The sequence below is a fragment of the Oryx dammah genome, unplaced genomic scaffold (assembly GCF_014754425.2).
Source record: "Oryx dammah isolate SB20612 unplaced genomic scaffold, SCBI_Odam_1.1 HiC_scaffold_16, whole genome shotgun sequence".
In the NCBI taxonomy this organism is placed as follows: domain Eukaryota; kingdom Metazoa; phylum Chordata; class Mammalia; order Artiodactyla; family Bovidae; genus Oryx; species Oryx dammah.
The window spans coordinates 44,634,627-44,654,817 of NW_024070200.1; the positions used below are offsets into that span (position 1 = coordinate 44,634,627).

At 45.6% G+C, this 20,191-nt stretch overlaps 1 protein-coding gene across 5 annotated transcripts in view; it reads left to right on the forward strand.

Annotated features, from left to right (window-relative positions):
- Window positions 1–14,453, forward strand: part of SH3GL3 (SH3 domain containing GRB2 like 3, endophilin A3) — a 106,576-nt gene extending 92,123 nt beyond the window's left edge. For all 5 annotated transcript variants that reach the window (XM_040257458.1, XM_040257457.1, XM_040257459.1 and 2 more), the window contains one exon: window positions 13,784–14,453. In XM_040257458.1, the coding sequence (XP_040113392.1) occupies window positions 13,784–13,989 (206 nt within the window). In that variant the 3' untranslated portion in view covers window positions 13,990–14,453. The remainder of the gene's footprint in view (window positions 1–13,783) is intronic.
- The last annotated feature ends 5,738 nt before the right edge of the window (window positions 14,454–20,191 follow it).

The following is a 20,191-nucleotide window of genomic DNA, read 5'->3' on the forward strand; positions in this document are numbered from 1 at the left end:
TTTAACATCTGAATACTGGGGCTACACAGACATTCTGTCCATGGCGTTAGCCATAGATCTGTACATAAAATTGGCAGGTAAGGAAACCAGGGTCCAGAGGTGACCTCACCCAGAGCTAGAACCCAGGGATCCAAACTGTCTGTCTCATAGGGTCTTACCAAATGAACGAAAATCGTCCTGTACAGATGTTGAACAAAAATGGGTTTTGTAGTATTCGTCAGAGTTATATACCAATGCTGTATCTGGGTCAGCTCAAGCAAAAGTGTTAGCTTCAAAAAAATGTTTGCTACCAGAGCTTAAGATTTTTGATCAAGAAAAAAATGTCAGCTTTTGAAGGGAGCTTGAACCAGATATGCTGGTTCTAATTCAAGAGAGATGGTACCTGGCCCAGGGTACACACTCAGTGTTTGAGTCTGAAGCAGAAATAGACCTGAAAGTTCCAAGTCCTTTTTTGGCCCAACCCGTTAAGAGATGAACTCTCTAGTTAGATGGTATGGGTGTAGTGAGTCTCTGGGTGGCTGGCCATACTCCTCCTAACTGGCTGCCCATTCCACCTGCTGTTGGGTACCTTCCTCTCTCCCCATGGGAAGCAGAAGTCATGTACAGACACCTCTGCATTCCAGACTTGAGACCAGGAAGTGAGCAGAAAACAGGCTTACCCAGCCAGGACAGGTATCACCTGCCTTTCAGAGGAAGGCCCAAGTCCTGGCTTTCACTCCATCCCTCTCAGTCAGAATTCTGTCATCAAAAGAATAGGAATTCTCACCTTACCTGCAGAGGGTTATTCTGAGGATTATATCAGATCCTGTAAATAAGAGGTATTGGGTACACATGGTACTTGCTACATAGTGTAAGTGCCCAGGACACAGCAGTTGTTAATGTTTCATAACTGGTTATCTGATTTCCCAGCCTACAGCAGACTGGAAGGAGCAGATTAGAAAGGCCTGGGGGACTGCTCCGGGAAGGCCCACTGTCGGCAGGAAAAAGTGACAGGTTGCAGCCTGATGACAAGGGAGGCAAGAGAAACACTATAAAGATCAGGAACAAAATCTCTAAAAGGCACAGCAGTTTGGGGCATTTACTAAAAGACAAAGAACCTTCCTCAGGTCAGTAGCTTCTGTAGACTCTGTACCTTGTACATTGATAGGCACGCATGTTGACAGCAGGTGTGTGAATTTTACTTCTCTCTCCATCCCCTTCCCCGCTCACCACAAAGTAGGAGTGGGGGTTGTCACTTGCCTTTCGATTGTGATGCTCTGACCAGATGCTTCCAGGTAATGAAATCCCCAAAGTCAGGGCCACTAGAGGAGACAAGAATGCAGTGGGTTCCTTGGGTGATCTGAAAATACGGCAAGTTCAAGGACAACGAAAGAGCTGTGACTTTTAGTGTCACAGAGAGAAGGGTGTCCCTGCCCCTCTTACCACTTCTGCTTCCTCCATGATCTCCTTCAAAGTCAGGGCAAGAAATATATATTTTGACAACAGGCTCCCAGGTCCTGGCTGGTGGCAGAGAGAGAGGGAGGGAGCACATGATGTGGCCGGGCTGCAGAAACGCCAGCGCAGAAACGCCAGCACACCAACTCCACCCTGGGGTCTAACCCACCACCCGGAATAGACGCCCATTTTTATTTGCTTGTTACACTAAGTCCGATACATATGAACCTTCAAGTTGGGAACTTTCCAAGATGTGAATGTTCGCATTTCCAATCAAAGCTATCGCAAGTTACTTCTCGTGTCTGGCATACATTGTCACATGCATGCATCCTCCACAAGTGGGTGTGCTTGTCTTCACTTTACCGTACAGTCCTGTGTAGAGGACAGTAGAGCGATGTCTTTATTTCAAGCCCAGAATGTCCAGAAGCAAGGGTAAAAGCAGCAGTATATAGCCGATTAGTTAGTTGGTTAGCTAGGCTAGCTTTGTTGGACTTACGAACAGACTGGACTTACAAATGCGCTCTTGGAATGGAACTCGTTCGTATGTATAGGGACTTAATGGTATTTTTGATTGAAGCCTGAGGGGCTCACTTTGAAGCTGCACAGAGAGTAAGGCCCTGAAGGGCATCCCTCCAGTGACTGACAGGGTGGGGTGAGATGTGGGCAGACCTTCTAGGATCAGAGAAGGATTAAGGTGGAGAGCACTCTTGAAGAGCATCCCAGGCCTGGGAGCTCCAGGAACCTGCCCTGCTGAGGACCCATGGCTCTTTCCAACCCAGCTGATGGACCACCCCATTGACTGTGGTTGGCTTGGAAACCTAGTGGGCATAAACTCACCATCCAACGATGTTCAGAGTGGATGCATGCCATGGTGATCAAGAGCTCAGACTCTGGGCCTAGATGGAGGTCATATCTCAGCACTGCTGCTTAAATGCTTGGAACCCCAATTTCTCTCTCCATCACCTTGGGGGAAATACCTCAGGCTTCCCAGGTGACTCAGCAGTAAAGAGTTCGCCTGCCCATGTGGGAGATGCAGGTTTGACCCCTGGGATGGGAAGATCCTCTGGAGGAGGAAATGGCAACCCACTCCAGTATTCTTGCCTGGGAAATCCATAGAGGAACCTGGTGGGCTACAGTCCACGGGGTCACAAAGAGTCAGACATGACTGAGCTACTGAACAACAACAATGACAAATGGTACCTCATCAAAGGGTTCCTCTGAGAATTAAGTCTGCTTATAGGCATTTAGAATGTTTTCTTGGCACATGGTAAATACTGAAAACTGAGGGTTAGTCTTTTATCCCTCTAGCTGACCAGGACTGTGGTATTCATTGTGGCAGTGTGGCTACCAGAATAAAATGTGCCTGGCAGTTCTGTTCACGTGAGTAGCCTTTTGCAGCAGGGACTTGGGGAGATAAAAGCTGGAGTCAGAGAAGAGCCTTCAGAGAATCTTCCTTCTGTTAAAACAAGAGGGGACCAAATATTGTCAGAAGCCGGTCCACATTATTGCCCAGAAGGGAGTGAAATTTCTTTTAGAGAGAACACGATTTCCTGACCTGTTGCATGTTGCCGATGCAGTACTGACTGACCCACCACCTTCCTTAAAATTCTTGTGGTTGGGTCTCTTTTTTAACTCCCTAATGGTGTGGAACAGAGCTTGAATAATAAATATTCAATAGGGACACTCCCTTCTCTCTGTTAAAATAATCTTTGTTTCAGTGCCTTAACAAGGAAGAGACTGTGTTTTCCCCACCTCTGCTCTCACATTACGTGAAGCCAGACCTCAGGAGTGAGAGAAAATAAACACAGGCTCCCCGGCCAGGGCGGGAGGAGGCAGCCTCCTCACTGGATGGCCTGGGGCTGGGGCTTCGGCTGCCAGGAGCTCACGTGCACAGATTCTCAGCGGGTTCAGGTGCCAAGTACCATGCACGAGAAAGCTTGCATATGGAGGTGGTGGTGGAAGGTCCCAGGGGAAAGGGGAGTGGGTGTTCAGCAAAGATGCAGCGCTGGGTGGGACCCCTCCTTTCTTCAGGGAAGATCTGGGTAGAGGTGCAGCTTATCCTCGGGCACCGAGCGCTCAGGCTCCTTGCACACGTCTGCGCCAAGCACGGCCAGTTTGAAAAGATCCCACTGAGCATGTCACCTCTTCTGCCTTCACTTCTAGCGTCCCATCTGTGGTGTCCTTCCCTGTCTTTTGTGCAGAGGGAAAGTTCACACACTGTCACGGATTGAGCACACACTCGATTCCTCTTTAACCAAACTTGCTCGTGAGCCTCCCTTCAGACCGATGGCGGAAACAACTTAATCTTTTTTCCATTTCTACTGTTGGCCAAAAAAAAAAAAATTAATCTTTTTTCCATTTCTTCTAATGGTGGAAAAAAACGTAATCTGGCCATTTCAAGGTAACTCGGTCTCTTCCAATAGAAAGCGCAGACTGTCCATTTATTGCTTGCTCGATTCAAGACTTAAACCTGGTCAGTTCAGCTAAAATTTCCTGCCAGAGCTATTGGTTTTTCCTCCAAGGCTGTCTCCTACCTCCTTCTGTACCCTCAAGATGTTGCCTGGGTACAGGAGGTGTTCAGCGAACATCACGGTGATGGGTGGGGAAGCTTGTCAGGGTCTTAACTGCTTCCACAGAGGAGATTTATCACACCAGGTCTGGGCCCGGGTCAGGGGCCCAAGGCTTTGCCCTTGGGTTACTGGACCTCTGAGCTGGGAGCCTGTGCACCCACCCCCAGGCCATCTCTGGTCCAGATGCCCCCTCAGCACTTCCTCACTTCCTACCTGACCTTGAGGAGATGTGTCCACAGTGCATGGGGAGCTCAGGTCACCCCCTCAGGCACCCTCTCTGTTTAACTACATGTGAGGGTGCTCAGTGGCTTCACTTGTGTCCAACTCTTTGCAACCCTATTGACTGCATCCTTCCAGGCTCCTCTGTCCGTGGGGATTCTCCAGGCAAGAATATTGGAGTGGGTTGCCATTCCCTCCTCTAGGGGATCTTCTGGACTCAGGGATTGAACCCACGTCTCCTGCATTGCAGGCAGATTCTTTACCTCTGAGTCACAGGGGAAGCCCCTGTTTAATTACACAACCCACCATTTCCACTGTGCTCAGCACCCCCAAGTCTAGAGCTCTTTGAAGCCTACCTTCTCCTACAGTTCCAGTGGGAAGTGGGGCCAAGACCCCCACCCCAGGGTGGGATCAGGAAGCATCTCAGCCTTTTCAAACTGCCCTCTTCTTCCACCTCTTCCCTGACTCCAGGAAGTGCTCTTGTCTCTTCTCTGGTGGCAAGAAAGAGTCCCTCCCTCTCCATGCTTGTAAGACAAATCTCTGTGCTCTGAGTTCTTCAGCCTCTGGTTCCTTGGAACCCAGAAGTCTCGCTCCACCTCAGCTTCAAATCTCATAAAAGCCTATCTGGCTCAGGCATGAAAGCCCAAAAGCCTCAGCGTCCACACCATCTCGCAACTGAAATGGCATTATTTTGGAACTTACCAGTTTAACATCACTCCCTCGTGTGGGTTCCACCCTCTCCCTAAAGTACAGGAGGCCATGGCTCTCTGGGTTAGGGTCCCCAGACGGCCAAGATGACCCAGCATGATGAAGGCATCGGATGATTCTTCCCAATATCATCTTGCTGCATGTACAGCTCAGATCAGTGGGCCGAGCTCTGCTGGGGGTGGACCTACCTGGTGCCTGCACTGTTGTTGAGAACTGTGTTCGGTGGGTGGATGTTGGGGGTCGGGGGACAGTGCAGAGGCTGGGGAGAACCCAGCACTCATGCCTCACTGGAGTTGGGGAACTCTCGCCCAGGGGCTCTCCACTCCCAGGTCTTGGGAGAGACGCCACGTTTGGGGTTGATTTGCTGATGGAGTGTGATGTGAGTGCTGGTCGAGTTCCAGCTCTTAGGAGACAGAAGTGGGAAGTATGGCAGTGGTCCCTCACCTGGAGTAAATGAAGTGAGACGGGAGGGACGTGTCTCTCCCCCGATTGGTTCAGAGCATGTGTGCAGCGAGGGCGCACATATGCATGCATAGGCGGGGGCTGGGATAAATGCATGTCTGCCATTTAGTATTTATTTCAGTCATCACAGGTGGCTTACAAAGTGAATGGGAGGAAAAATAGATGGGCCAAAAAGTTCATTCGGGTCTTCCCATGCGATGTTATGGAAAAACCAGAACTAACTTTTTGGCCAACCCAACATACACACATACACACACAGCCCTGTAGTCAGTGTGATAGCCTATGAGGTTTCTTGGCAAGACTTAGCAGTGGCGTAGAGCATGTAGGAGGTGACATCAGGAGAGGCGGTCACAGGCGGAGCCCTGGTGTCTTTCTGACTTTGCCATTAGCTCTGGGGCCAGGCTGTTGTGACCACTCAGGGGCACGTACTGCCTCTTCTTCAAAAAGAAAGCTTGTGGAAGACCACTAAAGACCCTTCTAGCACGGATGTTTTGTGTTCCAGGAAATGCCTCCCAGAACCATCATGGGGCTTGGCAGTTGACTCCCTCTGTGTCAAAAGCTGGTTGTGGGAGAAATGACAAAAGAATACTGATCGTTTTAATAGACCACTCTGGAACAGTTATTCACTAGTAGAATTGACTTTGACTCAGCGGCTTGGCTTGCTGCAGGGTTTCAGTGACCAGCCCCCACAGCCCCCCAGCCCACCTAGATCCGAGCTGTATTTCCAAAGGAAAATGGAAAGTCTGGCCTGGAAACACACAATTCCCTAATGCTTTGAAATCAGTGAAGGTTATTCTGTTCACATTCAAGATCATGAACCAGGCCCCCTATTTAAATTCTCCTGCTTCCTGGTGGCTCGGTGGTAAAGAATTCACTTGCCAATGCAAGAGAGACAGGATTGATCCCTGGTCCAGGGAGATCCCTTAGAGAAGGAAATGGCAACTTGCTCCAGTATTCTTGCCTGGGAAATCCTATTGACAGGAACCTGGCGGGCTACAGTTCATGGGGTTGCCAGGAGTCCGACATCACTGAGCAACTAAACAATCCCCCATTCCCGTCATTACAACAAAAGGAATATACAAACTTGGGGTGGGACAGTGTTCTGTCATGGAAGGAGCCGTCTACATACTGGAAGCATCAGGAAGATTCTAGAAATAATGAGGCAGGGGGCCCAGATTTTAAAATGCTGACCTACCTGGAAGTCACACCTGGGAAGTAGCTTCCCACCTGAAGAGGAAGAACAGCCTCCCCTCCCCCGCCATCATTCCCCACCCCCCTTTCCCCACTAGCTCTCAGACACTCCCAGCCTCTTGTCAAAGGACTTGGAGTGAAAGAGGACCATGGGGCTGGTGGTTCACAACCTCTTTTGGAAATTGGAAACACCTGAGAAATTTTTTAAACTCCAGTGTCTGGGTCCCATTGCCAGAGTTTCTGATTTAACTGTTCTGGGGTCAGCCCGGGCAGGGGGTGTTTATCGTGCCTCCAGATTGAGAACCACTGCAGCAGGAAGGCAAGAGGGGACCATCTCAGTCCAACTGGGGAACTTCACTGACAGACGCTCCCTAAGCGAGGTGCCGGGGTGGGGCTTGGCTCTCACTCCCACGTGGGGTGGAAGGTTAGCAGTGGGGGTGATACTGAGGGATTGCTTCCCTGGTGGCTCAGATGCTAAAGCATCTGCCTGCAATGCAGGAGACCTGGGTTGGGAGGATCCCCTGGAGAAGGAAATGGCAACCCACTCCAGTACTCTTGCCTGGAAGATCCCATGGATGGTGGAGACTGGTAGGCTGCAGTCCATGGGGTAGCATTCCGAAGAATAGCAAGAAGAGATAAGAAAGCCTTCTTCAGTGATCAATGCAAAGAAATAGAGGAAAACAACAGAATGGGAAAGACTAGAGATCTCTTCAAGAAAATTAGAGATACCAAGGGAACATTTCATGCAAAGATGGGCTCGATAAAGGACAGAAATGGTAGGGGCCTAAGACAAGCAGAAGATATTAAGAAGAGGTGGCAAGAATACACAGAAGAACTGTACAAAAAGGATCTTCATGACCCGGATAATCACGATTGTGTGATCATTCACCTAGAGCCAGACATCCTGGAATGTGAAGTCAAGTGGGCCTTAGAAAGCATCACTACAAACAAAGCTAGTGGAGGTGATGGAATTCCAGTGGAGCTATTTCAAATCCTAAAAGATGATGCTGTGAAAGTGCTGCACTCAATATGTCAGCACATTTGGAAAACTCAGCGGTGGCCATAGGACTGGAAAAGGTCAGTTTTCTTTCCAATCCCAAAGAAAGGCAACGCCAAAGAATGCTCAAACTACCGCACAATTGCACTCATCTCACACGCTAGTAAAGTAATGCTCAAAATTCTCCAAGCCAGGCTTCAGCAATACATGAACCGTGAACTCCCTGATGTTCAAGCTGGTTTTGGAAAAGGCAGAGGAACCAGAGATCAAATTGCCAATATCCACTGGATCATTGAAAAAGCAAGAGAGTTTCAGGAGAACATCTATTTCTGCTTTATTGACAAAGCCTTTGACTGTGTGGATCACAATAAACTGTGGAAAATTCTGAAAGAGATGGGAATACCAGACCACCTGACCTGCCTTTTTAGAAATCTGTATGCAGGTCAGGAAGCAACAGTTAAAACTGGACATGGAACAACAGACTGGTTCCAAATAGGAAAAGGAGTACATCAAGGCTGTATATTGTCACCTTGCTTATTTAACTTATAGGTAGAGTAAATCATGAGAAACACTGGGCTTGAAGAAGCACAAGCTGGAATCAAGATTGCCAGGAGAAATATCAATAACCTCAGATATGCAGATGACACCACCCTTATGGCAGAAAGTGAAGAAGAACTAAAAAACCTCTTGATGAGAGTGAAAGAGGAAAGTGAAAAAGTTGGCTTAAAGCTCAACATTCAGAAAATGAAGATCATGGCATCTGGTCCCATCACTTCATGGGAAATAGATGGGGAAACAGTGGAAACAATGTCAGACTTTATTTTTTTTGGCTCCAAAATCACTGCAGATGGTGATTGCAGCCATGAAATTAAAGGACGCTTACTCCTTGGAAGGACAGTTATGACCAACCTAGACTGCACATTGAAAAGCAGAGACATTACTTTGCCAACAAAGGTCCGTCTAGTCAAGGCTATGATTTTTCCAGTAGTCATGTATGGATGAGAGAGTTGGACTGTGAAGAAAGCTGAGCACTGAAGAATTGATGCTTTTGAACTGTGGTGTTGGAGAAGACTCTTGAGAGTCCCTTGGACTGCAAGAAGATCCAACCAGTCCATTCTAAAGGAAATCAGTCCTGGGTGTTCTTTGGAAGGAATGATGCTAAAGCTGGAACTCCAGCACTTTGGCCACCTCATGTGAAGAGTTGACTTATTGGAAAAGATTCTGATGCTGGGAGGGATTGGTGGCAGGAGGAGAAGGGGACGACAGAGGATGAGATGGCTGGATGGCATCACAGACTCGATGGACGTGGGTTTGGGTGAACTCCTGGAGTTGGTGATGGACAGGGAGGCCTGGTGTGCTGCAATTCATGGGGTCGCAGAGTCAGACACGACTCAGTGACTGAACTGAACTGATACTGAGGGTGGCACTGAGGGAGGCCCTCCCCCAGAGAACACGTGCTGCTCGCTGAATTTTTTGACCAGCCCCAAATTTATCTTCTCTCTTTACTTGGCTGGAAAAGACTTGTTGAGGAAGGAACACAGTCCCTAGCAGAACTTGTTTCACTCTTACGTAAAGTCTGGATGGGGAGAGAAATAAGAATGTTTCATAATAATAGAGGAAATTGAAATGGAAAATGCAGGATGGCAGAGGAACTCTTGTTTCAGAGCAGACTTTAGAGCACAGGCTCACTGGTTGCGGTACACAGGTTTAGTTGCTCTGCTATGTGTGAGACTGTCTGGGACCAGGGATTCAGTCCATGTCCCCGGCATTGGCAGGTGGATTCTCAACCACTGCAAGGTGAAGTAGCACATGCTGATGTTGAAGCTGTAGCAAGTGATGTAGAAGCTGCAGCAAGTCTAGCTAAGATAATTCATGAAGGTGGCTACACTAAGGAAGAGATCTGCAGTGTCAATGAAACAGCTTTCTATTGGAAGACGGTGCCATCTAGGACTTTGATAACTAGAGAAGAAAAATCAGTGCCTGTCTTCAAAGTTTTAAAGGACAGGGTATCTCTCTTGTTAGGGGCTATTGCAGCAGGTGACTTGAAGTAGAAGCCAGTGCTTATTTACCATTCTGAAGATCTTAAGGCATTTAAGAATTATGCTAAATCTACTCTGCCTATGTGGGGCTTCCCTGGTGCCTCAGTGGTAAAGAATCTGCCTGCAAATGCAGGAGACACGGGTTTGATCCCTGGGTCGGAAAGATCCCCTGGAGAAGGAAATGGGGACCCACTTAAGTATTCTTGCCTGGAGAATTCCATGAACAGAGGAGCCTGGCGGGCTGCAGTCCATGGAGTTGCAAAGAGTCAGACTCGACTAAGCGACTGAACAACATTGTTACCACATATATTGATCCATTTAATGAATCTGGGCAAAGTAAATGGAAAACTTTCTGGAAGGGATTCTGCTTGCCATTAGGAATGTTTGTGATTCATGGGGCGAGGTCAAAATATCAACATTATCAGAAGTGGCTTTCATTCCCCATGCATGACTTTGCGGGGTTCAAGACTCCAGTGGAAGAAATAACTGCAGATGTAGTGGAAGGAGCAAGAGAATGAGTAGAATTCAAAGTGGAGCCTGAAGATGTGACTGAACTGCTGCAACCTCATGACAAAACTTGAACAGACGGGGGGCTGCTTCTGATAAATGAGCAAAGAAAGAGGTCTCTTGAGATGGAATCTACTGATGATGCTGTTGAAATGACAACAAAGGATTTACAGTATTATATAAACCTAGTTGATAAAGCAACAGCAGGGTTTTACTGTGGTAAAATGGTATCCAACAGCATTGCCTGCTATAGAGAAATCGTTTGTGAAAGGAAGAGTCAATCCATGAGGCAGACTTCACTGTTGTCTTATTTTAAGAAGTTGCCGCAGCCACCCAACCTTTGGCAACCCAACCTTTGGTGGTTGGGTGGCTGTGGCAACTGGCTGATAAGTCAGCAGCCATCAACACCAAGGCAAGACTCTCCACCAGCAGAAATGATTGACTTGTTGAAGACTCAAATGATGGTTAGCATTTTTCAGCAATAAAGTATTTTAAAATTAAGGTGTATACATTGTATTTTAGACACAATGCTATTTACAGGATGGTGTAAACAGCTTTTATATGCATTGGGAAACCAAAAAATGTGTGACTTGCTTTATTGGGATGTTTGCTTTATTGCAATGGTTTGGAACCAAACCTGCAATATCTCCAAGGGATTCCTGTAGAAGAGTAATAGAGAGGAACTTGCTTTACTAATTACTTTTATTTTTTTGTTGTTCTTTAGTTGCTAAGTCGTATCAGACTCTTTGTAATTCCATGGTCTGTAGCATATCAGGCTCCCCTGTCCTCCACTATCTCCCGGAGTTTGCTCAAATTTATGTCCAGTGAGTCAGTGATGCTATCTAACCATCTCATCTTCTGCTGCCCCTTCTTTTGCCTTCAATCTTTCCCAGCATCAGCGTCTTTTCCAATGAGTTGGATCTTCGTATCAGGTGGCCAAAGTGTTGGAGATTCAGCTTTAGCATCAGTCCTTCCCATGAATACTCAGGGTTGATTTCCTTTAGGATTGACTGGTTTGATCTCCTTGCAGTCCAAGGGACATTTACTTTAAAGATACACTATTTAAAATGGTGTGGTACAGTTACTGAAATGCATCAGTGGGGGAAAGTAGAAAATGCTAAAATAGATCCAAGTGCACATAAGACAAAAGTAGTATTGAAATCAGTGGAGAATAATGGATTATTACTATTTAATAAATTGTGTTCAGGTAGCTGCTTAAACATTATTAAAAATATATAATGTCTTTATTTGCAAAAATCTAAATGGACTGAAGGAAAGCATCTTCACATTAAAAATTAATTTTAAAAAATTATTGGGATAAATTTAGTTGAATATTTATATATAATTGTGGAAGGGAAACTATGAATGAAAAGTTTCATCACTTTGCTTATGTGGTTTAAAATTTCTGCATGGAAATAAAACAGAAACCCCCATCCCTGCCCCACCCCCAGTACACACTCTAAAAACAAAATGAAAGGAAAAAAATACAGATAATAAGCTGGAAATAGTATATATATAAAACATGACAGATACGGGGTTAGTATTTATGATATAAAAGTCCATAATATATTCAGTTCAGTTCAGTCACTCAGTCGCGTCTGACTCTTTGCGACCCCATGAATTGCAGCACGCCAGGCTTCCCTGTCCATCACCAACTCCCGGAGTTCACTCAGACTCATGTCCATTGAGTCAGTGATGTCATCCAGCCATTTCATCCTCTGTCATCCCCTTCTTCTCCTGCCTCCAATCCCTCCCAGCATCAGAGTCTTTTCCAATGAGTCAGCTCTTCGCATGAGGTGGTCAAAGTGCTGGAGTTTCAGCTTTAGCATCATTCCTTCCAAAGAAATCCCAGGGCTGATCTCCTTCAGAATGGACTGGTTGGATCTCCTTGCAGTTGGGCACCTAATACTTTTAAGACAAAGAAAATAGAAAAATATACTGGTAGTAAAATTTAAAAGTCTTGGAAAAAGTTATGTTTATGAAGAGGAAATTTCCTCCTAGAAGTTTACCCTCAGGAATTAAATGTACATTATTTGTAAATACACATATATTATGATATTTTTCAAAGAGTTATCAATGAATGCTAAGAGGAAACAAATGGGAAAATGAAACGGAAGGAATGTAGAAGGGAAGAGAGAGAGAAAGAGAAAGGAAGGAAGGAAGGAAGGAAGGGAAGACCTTTAAATATCCTGAGGGGATATCAGTTAAAGAAGTTATGTTAGGGACTTCCCTGTGGTCCAGTGGTTAAGACTCTGAGCTCCCAATTCAGGGAGCAGGGGTTTGATCCTTGGTCAGGGAATTAATATCCCACGCGCCACACCACGCAGCCAAAACAACAAGAAGAAAGAAATTATGTTATCCTGATATAGTTGACAACTGTTCAGTAAATAAAAGTAACCTGGAAAATGTTCATAGTAATATAATAGAAATATTCTTTTATGAAAATAATTATATGTTAAATACATACACAAATATATTCATAAAGTTATCTGGAAGCTTCTGTGCCATCACGTTAATTTAACACTGGTGACCTCTTCACTGGGGCTTCCCAGGTGCCACCAGTGGTAAAGAACCCGCCTGTCAATGCAGAAGCTGTAAGAGATGTGGGTTTGATCCCTGGGTCCAGAAGATCCCCTGGAGGTGGGCATGGCAACCCACTCCAGTATTCTTGCCTGGAGAATCCCGTGGACAGAGGAACCTGGACAGTGGGGCCTACAGTCCATGGGGTCACACAGAGTCAGACAGGACTGAAATGACTTAGCACACACACACATGCAACTCTTCATTAGCAGTCAGTTTTGCTTGTATTTACTCTCTTTGTCTTTCTCTTTTTACTGTGTTTAGTTTTGGTTTTGAAATGAAAAAATAGTTATGTTAAAAATGTTGTCCTGAGAACTACTGGCTTGGTACAACAATCCCAAGGCTGAAGGCTGGTCTGTAGAGATTCTGCTCTTGTCTCTCTAGTCTCACACCCTGCCATGTTCCACGCCCTGGTTACCAGCTCTAGAAATATGGCCCTGACCATCCAGGCCTTTTCTGGTTCCTTCTTCTCTGAGTTATAGGTGATACACTACCTTGTCTTTGTTGTTTTGTTGTTGTTGTTGTTTTAGCCTTGGTTTCGTACCAATTTATTTTATTTTTTGGCCACACTGTGTGGCATGCGGGGATCTTAGTTTCCTGATCAGGGATTGAACCTGTGTCCCTGGCATTGGAAGCTTGGAGTCTGAAGCACTGGACCACCAGGAAAGTCCCTCATCTTTGTTCTTCAGGTGTTTCTCATGTGTTGTCCACTCTCCAGAAAGAAACTATGAGCTCCCTGAGGGCAGGGGTTAGGCCTTGCAAAATTCTGCACCTCCCTTGGCTGTGGGCAGAGCTGAACAGCTGCTTCAAGAACAGCGGCTGGGCCTGAATTTTCTGGCTAGGAGAACTGATGAGGAAAGCCATGGGCACAGGGGGTCAGCTAGGGGAGGAGGGAGAGCTGAGGGGGGCAGAGGCCACAAGTGCAGGGCCCACAGTGGGTGCTGAGCCAGCCTTGTCCTGGAAAGGCAGGCAGGGGCCTGCTGTTCCTGGTCTCTGCAACTCTCCACCTTTGCAGTGCCCCACGGATGCTCCGTCGTGTTAACCGTGTGCTTTTTGTCTCCATACGATGCGGACAGGTTCTAACGTTCCCATGGACCAGCCCTGCTGTCGTGGTCTCTATGACTTTGAGCCTGAAAACCAAGGAGAACTAGGATTTAAAGAAGGGGACATCATTACATTAACCAATCAAATAGATGAAAACTGGTACGAAGGAATTCTGCATGGGGAATCTGGCTTCTTCCCCATTAACTATGTGGAAGTGATTGTGCCTTTCCCTCAGTAAATGTGATAACTCAGACTCTCTCGGACATAAGTTTCATAACCGAAACGAAGTCACACCAGTGTTCTCAGCGTGGTTGTTCTGTGGCATTCTTGCTCTTTGACCAACTTAATGACTTTTGTATGTGTGGTTCTCTTTATAATGTATTTTGTATCAGTTTAATTTGTATAAATGATTTTCTTGTCTTGGCTCCATGGAAATACAGTTTTCTTCTTTTGCTGATTGTCCTAAAGTCACTGGTTAAATAAAAGTATGTGCTTCTTGTTGCTAAAAATAAACAGCACCCACTAGAGCTCTGTCAGGGACTGGCCCATCTTCCTCAAGCTGTGATGGAAGACAACACCTGAAGCTAAGAACTGCTAAATATTTTGTTTCCTGACATGACTGATAGCCTCTGGTCTTCCCCTTCATGTGTTCTAGCTGACCTGTGAATCACCCAATAAACATTACACATTGTGTTGGCAAAAGGCCTTGGTCGTTCTTAATGCTGAATTGATTCCGAAGTACAGTCGTACAGCTGCGAATTCCTCCTGTGACCACTCTGACCTGGGGTGCAGGCTGGTGACTTGTTTGGCCTGTGGGATGGTAGCAGGCTGGATACCAACGGAGACTTGAAAAATACTCAAGTCTTTCTGCCTGTACTCTGCCCCCGTGCATCTCCATCAGGAGGACATGCCCAAGTTAGCTGACTGCAGGGAGATGCATGGGCCAGAACTGAATGACCCTAGCCAACCTCCAGATCTGTGCACAAAGGTAAGGAAGCAGACACTAACCCACCACAATTCTAAATATAAAGAGCTACTAGATATTCTTCTGTTGTTTTTGTGTGCTTTCTTAATTTTTAAAAAAATCTGGACCATTTTTAAAGTCCTTATTGAATTCGTTACCATTGCTCCTGTTTTGTTTTGATTCTTTGGCTGCAAGGCATGTGGGTTCTTAGCTTCCTGACCTGGAATTGAACCTGCACTCCCCTATATCACGTAAAAGCAGCGGTGATGTAGCTGGCACTACTGTACTTTTCAAGGTACTGTACTGTAAGATTAAAAATGTTTATTTTTGTTTTTTTTTATGTAATATTTCTGTGAAAAGTATTATAAACCTATGACACTGCAGTACTATATAGCCTATTGTGTTAGTTGGGTACCTAGGCTAACTTTGTTGGATTGATGAGCAAACTGGACTTATGGATGCAGTCTTGGAATGGAACTCATCCGTATGTAGGGGACTTAGTGTAGAGAGTCTCTTGTTCAATAGACAGTGCTGTAATTCTAAGGCCCTTTGTGCCTCTCATGGACCGATCTCTGATGATGAGTGATGATGTGGAGTGTCTTTTCACATGCTCATTGGGCATATGCATAGCTTTTGTGAGTGCCTCTTCAAATCTTTTGACCATTTTCAATTGTTTATTATTGACCTGTGAGAATTCTTTCTACATTCTGTCTGTGTCTACATTTGTATTAGTATGCTATTATTAGAGTGCCTTAATGTCCTTTGGTCTCAGTCATAGAACCTCTGATAAGCTATGTTGGACAACTTCGTTGGGCATCATTTCAAGTGGGACACAGAATGTAGAGTAAACTTTAGTATTGGTGGCTGGAGTGTGTTGATTAACGGCCTCCAAAAAGAAATGTCTGAGTCATCATCTCCAGTACCTGAAAATGTGAGTTCGGAAATAAGGTCTTTGCAGATGGAGTCAAGTTAAAGGTCTTAAGGTGAGATCATCCTGGATTTAGGGTGGGCCTTGAATCCAACGGGGCTTCCCCAGTGGCTCAGCGAGTAAAGAATCCACCTGCAGTGCAGGAGACACAGGAGATACAGGCTCAATCCCTGGGTCGGGAAGATCTGGAAATTCTTGCCTGGAAAATCCCATGGACAGAGGAGCCTGGGGGGCTGCAGTCCTTGGGGTTGCAAGTCAGACATGGCTGAGTGACCAAACACACGCACTGAACCCAGTGACTGGCATCCAAAGAGAAAGGAGAGGGGGGTTATCACAGAAGCAGACACGGGGGAGCAGGCCACAGGGAGAGCAGTGAAGACAGACAGACTGGAGTGGTGCTCCCAGAAGCCAAGGAAGAGGCGAGAAAGGATTCTCCTCAGAGCCTTCAGGTGCTGCACGACTTGCTGACACACTGACTTTGGACACCTGGCCTCCAGAAGAGTGAGACAGTTAGCTTCTGGTGTTGTGAGTCACCCAGCCACAGTCATTTGCTAGGACAGCCCTAGGGACCTGATGTAGCATTGTGTCAGTCCCTCAGTCGGGTCCCAGGCTTTATGAGCCCAGGGACTGTAGCCCGCCAGGCTCCTCTGTTCATGGGATTCTCCAGGCAAGAATTCTGGAGTGGGTTGCCATGCCGTCCTGCATTGGCAGGTGGGTTCTTTACCGCTAGTGCCACCTGGGAAGCCTATTCAATCCTTACGTACATATTAATAACTGTCCATGTGAAGCCACAGGCATGGTAATAACTGAGCACCCACAACGGGAGGACACGAGGCTCTGTTGCTCTCAGCTGTCACCACCTCTGCCTCTTGACTCTCCCAGTGCATCTAGATGCAGCTCAGAAGATGATCGCTCTTCAAAGGCTCCTGTGACTCTTGAGATTCCAAGGATGGAAGGGTTGCGGCTCCTCAGAACCTTCACCAGAAGGGTGACACACTTTGGTCATCTTAAACTGATCATTGTCAAAACCATGGTCTGCGGTTTGCATATACCCCAGGAGGCAGCCCAGGGGCATACCACACAGGGAGATATCTGCCCCCCGAGAGGGACCATCCCTGTGAGGTCACAGGCCAGATGTAGTAAAAGAATCGGGATGTTGGGACGAACCCTGGCAGTCCTGTGGTTGGGAATCCATGCTTCCATTGTAGGGGGCGTGGGTTTGATCCCTGGTCGGGGAACTAAGATCCTGCATGCTGTGCGGCACAGTCAAAAATAAATAAATAAAAAAGGAAAGAACAGGTGATGTTGACTCTCCCACAAGATAACCGTAGTTGTCTTAGCTTACACAGCTCTCTTCCTCTGTCACAAGGGCCACTGTCAGAGCAAAGGCTACTGGTGTATCGCATCAACCCTGTGGGTCGCAGTTATGGGGGCAATTCCCTTCCTCAGCTTCCAGCATTCATAGAGAACTTGATATAGTATCCATTTAGTGGTTTCAGTGGGGAATGGGTAGTTTGAATACAACATTTGAGTTCAAATCATCTTTGATCTGAAGTCTCTACCTGATCTGACAGTTCATGTCAATATCAGGGTTTTAAAAAAAATTATTTATTTTTAATTGAAGGATAATTGCTTTACAATATTGCTTTGTTTTCTGCTGTACATCGACATGAATTAGCCATAGGTATACCTAGGGACTTCCTTTTTTAAAGAAAAAATTCTTTTCCATTTTTCTTATGCTTTGTAGAACACTAGTCATTTTGTTCTCAGTCTTCCTGACACCATACGTGAATTTGGGAATACTTGTTTCACAGAGTTTTTTGGTTTCTTTCTTGGTTTTTAAAAAACAACAATAAAAATACACTTCTTTGGCACACATTTAATGAAACAGCATTTAGCAATTTCATGGGAAAGGCTGAATAAGACCCACTCATGCTTTGATGGTAAACCAGAGCCCCAGGCTAGGATTGAATGTCAAACTTTGCCTTGGAGAATTCAGGGGTGGGTGTGTCTTTCAGATTGAAGTTCACAATGAAAGAGCAAAAGAACAGAGCTGAGGAAACATCCTTCTGGCCAGAGCCACTCAACCCTATGAGCAAATGGTGAAGACAGAAATCAAAAGTGCCTCACAATGATGGCTCCTTGGAGGTTTTTTTTTTTTGAGAAAAAGAAACGTGTGATATTTTCACTGTTTAGGAGAAATTATACATATAGGGACTTCCCTGGTGGCTCAGACAGTACAGTGTCTGCCTACAATGTGGGAGACCCAGGTTTGATCCCTGGGTCAGGAAGATCCTCTGGAGAAGGAAATGGCAGCCCACTCCAGTACTCTAGCCTGAAAAATCCCGTGGACAGAGGAGCCTGGTGGGCTACAGTCCATGGCGTCGCAAAGAGTCGGACACGACTGAGCGACTAAACTTTCAAACTTTCACATATATACTGCATGCACACTGGAGAACACACAGAAATTCGTTTTCTGATGAATGGATATATGGATAGATAGTGGATGAGCTGGCTGTTTTCATACACACTATCAACTTCCATGGCTTCAAGTATCAACCACATGCTGATGAGTCATGAAGCCAAATCTCCAGCTCAGGTTGTCCTCCTGATTCTAGACCCAGAGGGATTTCCAGCTCAGAATGTTCCAAGTTAAGTCATCATCTCTCACCCTCTCTCTTTCCACCCAATACATTCCTCTTCCTCTTACACTCCCAATCTCCACAAATGGCACTGCCATCACCCATGGCCCATGGCAGGAATCAGGGTATCAACCTTGACTGTCTCTCTCTACTCTTTTAAGTAATTCACCAAGTCTTAAACATTCTTTAACAACTGTCTCAAATCTTTCTGTTTTCTTCTGTTTTCACTACCATTTGTACCAGCTTAGGCCATCATGAGCTCTTGCTTGAATTATTAAAAATACAGCCAGACAAAACATTCTTTGACATAAATCATACCAATATCAGTCTCCCAAGGCAACAGAAATAAAAACAAAAGTAAACAAATGGGACCTAATCAAACTTACAAGCTTTTGCACAGCAAAGAAAACCATAAACAAAAAGAAAAGACAGTCTACAGACTAGGAGAAAATGTTTACAAATGATGGGACCAACAAGGACTTAATTTCCAAAATATATAAACAGCTCATACAAATCAAGAACAACAAAAACAATCCGATGGGAAATGATCTCTACAGAAGACACACAGAGGGCCAACAGGCACATGAAAAGATGCTCAACATTGCTAATTATCAGAGAAATGCAAACCAAAACTACAATGAGGTACCACCTCACACCAGGCAGAATGAAAGTTTGAAAGTGTTAGTAGCTCAGTCGTGTCTGACTTTGAGATCCCATGGACTATAGCCCACCAGACTCCTCTGTCCATGGGATTTCCCAGGCAGGAATACTGGGGTGGATAGCCATTTCCTTCTTCAGGGGATCTTCCTGATCCAGGAATCAAACCCTGTTCTGCATTGTAGGCAGATTCTTTTCCATCTGAGCCACCTCTACAAATAACAAATGCTAGACAGGGAGAAGGCAATGGCACCCCACTCTAGTACTCTTGCTTGGAAAATGCCACGGACAGAGGAGCCTGGTAGGCTGCAATCCATGGGGTCGCGAAGAGTCGGACACGACTGAGCGACTTCACTTTCACTTTTCACTTTCATGCATTGGAGAAGGAAATGGCAACTCACTCCAGTGTTCTTGCCTGGAGAATCCCAGGGATGGGGGAGCCTGGTGGGCTACCATCCATGGGGTCGCACAAAGTCGAACACAACTGAAGCAACTTAGCAGCCGCAGCAGTAGCAGCAGCAGCAGACAGGGTGTGGGGAAAAAAAAGAAACCCTCCTACATTGTTGGTGGGAATGTAAGCTGGTGCAACCACTGTAGAAAACAGTATGGAGATTCTCAAAAAAACAAACAAAAAAAAAATAGAAAGTTTAGTTCATAGCTGAAATATCACTTCTCCTAAGACATCTTTAAAAGCCCCATGACTGAATTAGTTGCCATCCTATGCAAAACTTTTTTAGCTCCTTGTGCTTATATCTCTGAAATCATTTATCACACTGTATGTCATTTGCTCCTCCAGGAAGAGCTGTATCTTATCATGCCACTGTATGCCTAGGACCTAGACATACCTGGCAAAAATTTAATATATATTACAAAAAATATAAATATTGCATTTTGTTGCATTGAACTGAATTGTTCTTTAAGCCTAAAACTGACCAGATGTGAATGGTTGCATCTGAAGGAATTTAGTTCTTCATACTCATCCATAGAAAATTTTTGCCCAAGTCTTGGTAAAGAAGGGATAAAAAATGCTTAATTGGCTATCTAAACTCTCCTGAAGTTAAGTGTGTTTTGCAAAATGTAATACATAGAAATGTTTTTATTGAACTTATATTTGAAAAAAGACTTTTCAAGTATTTCTTTGTGGTGTTTCCAACCCAAATATTGCCAAGCGGACAGAGTAAGGAACACGTAAGGAAGCAGACTAAACAGGCGGGTCTCATTCTGCAGTGTGGGGTGAGTGGCATGCAGT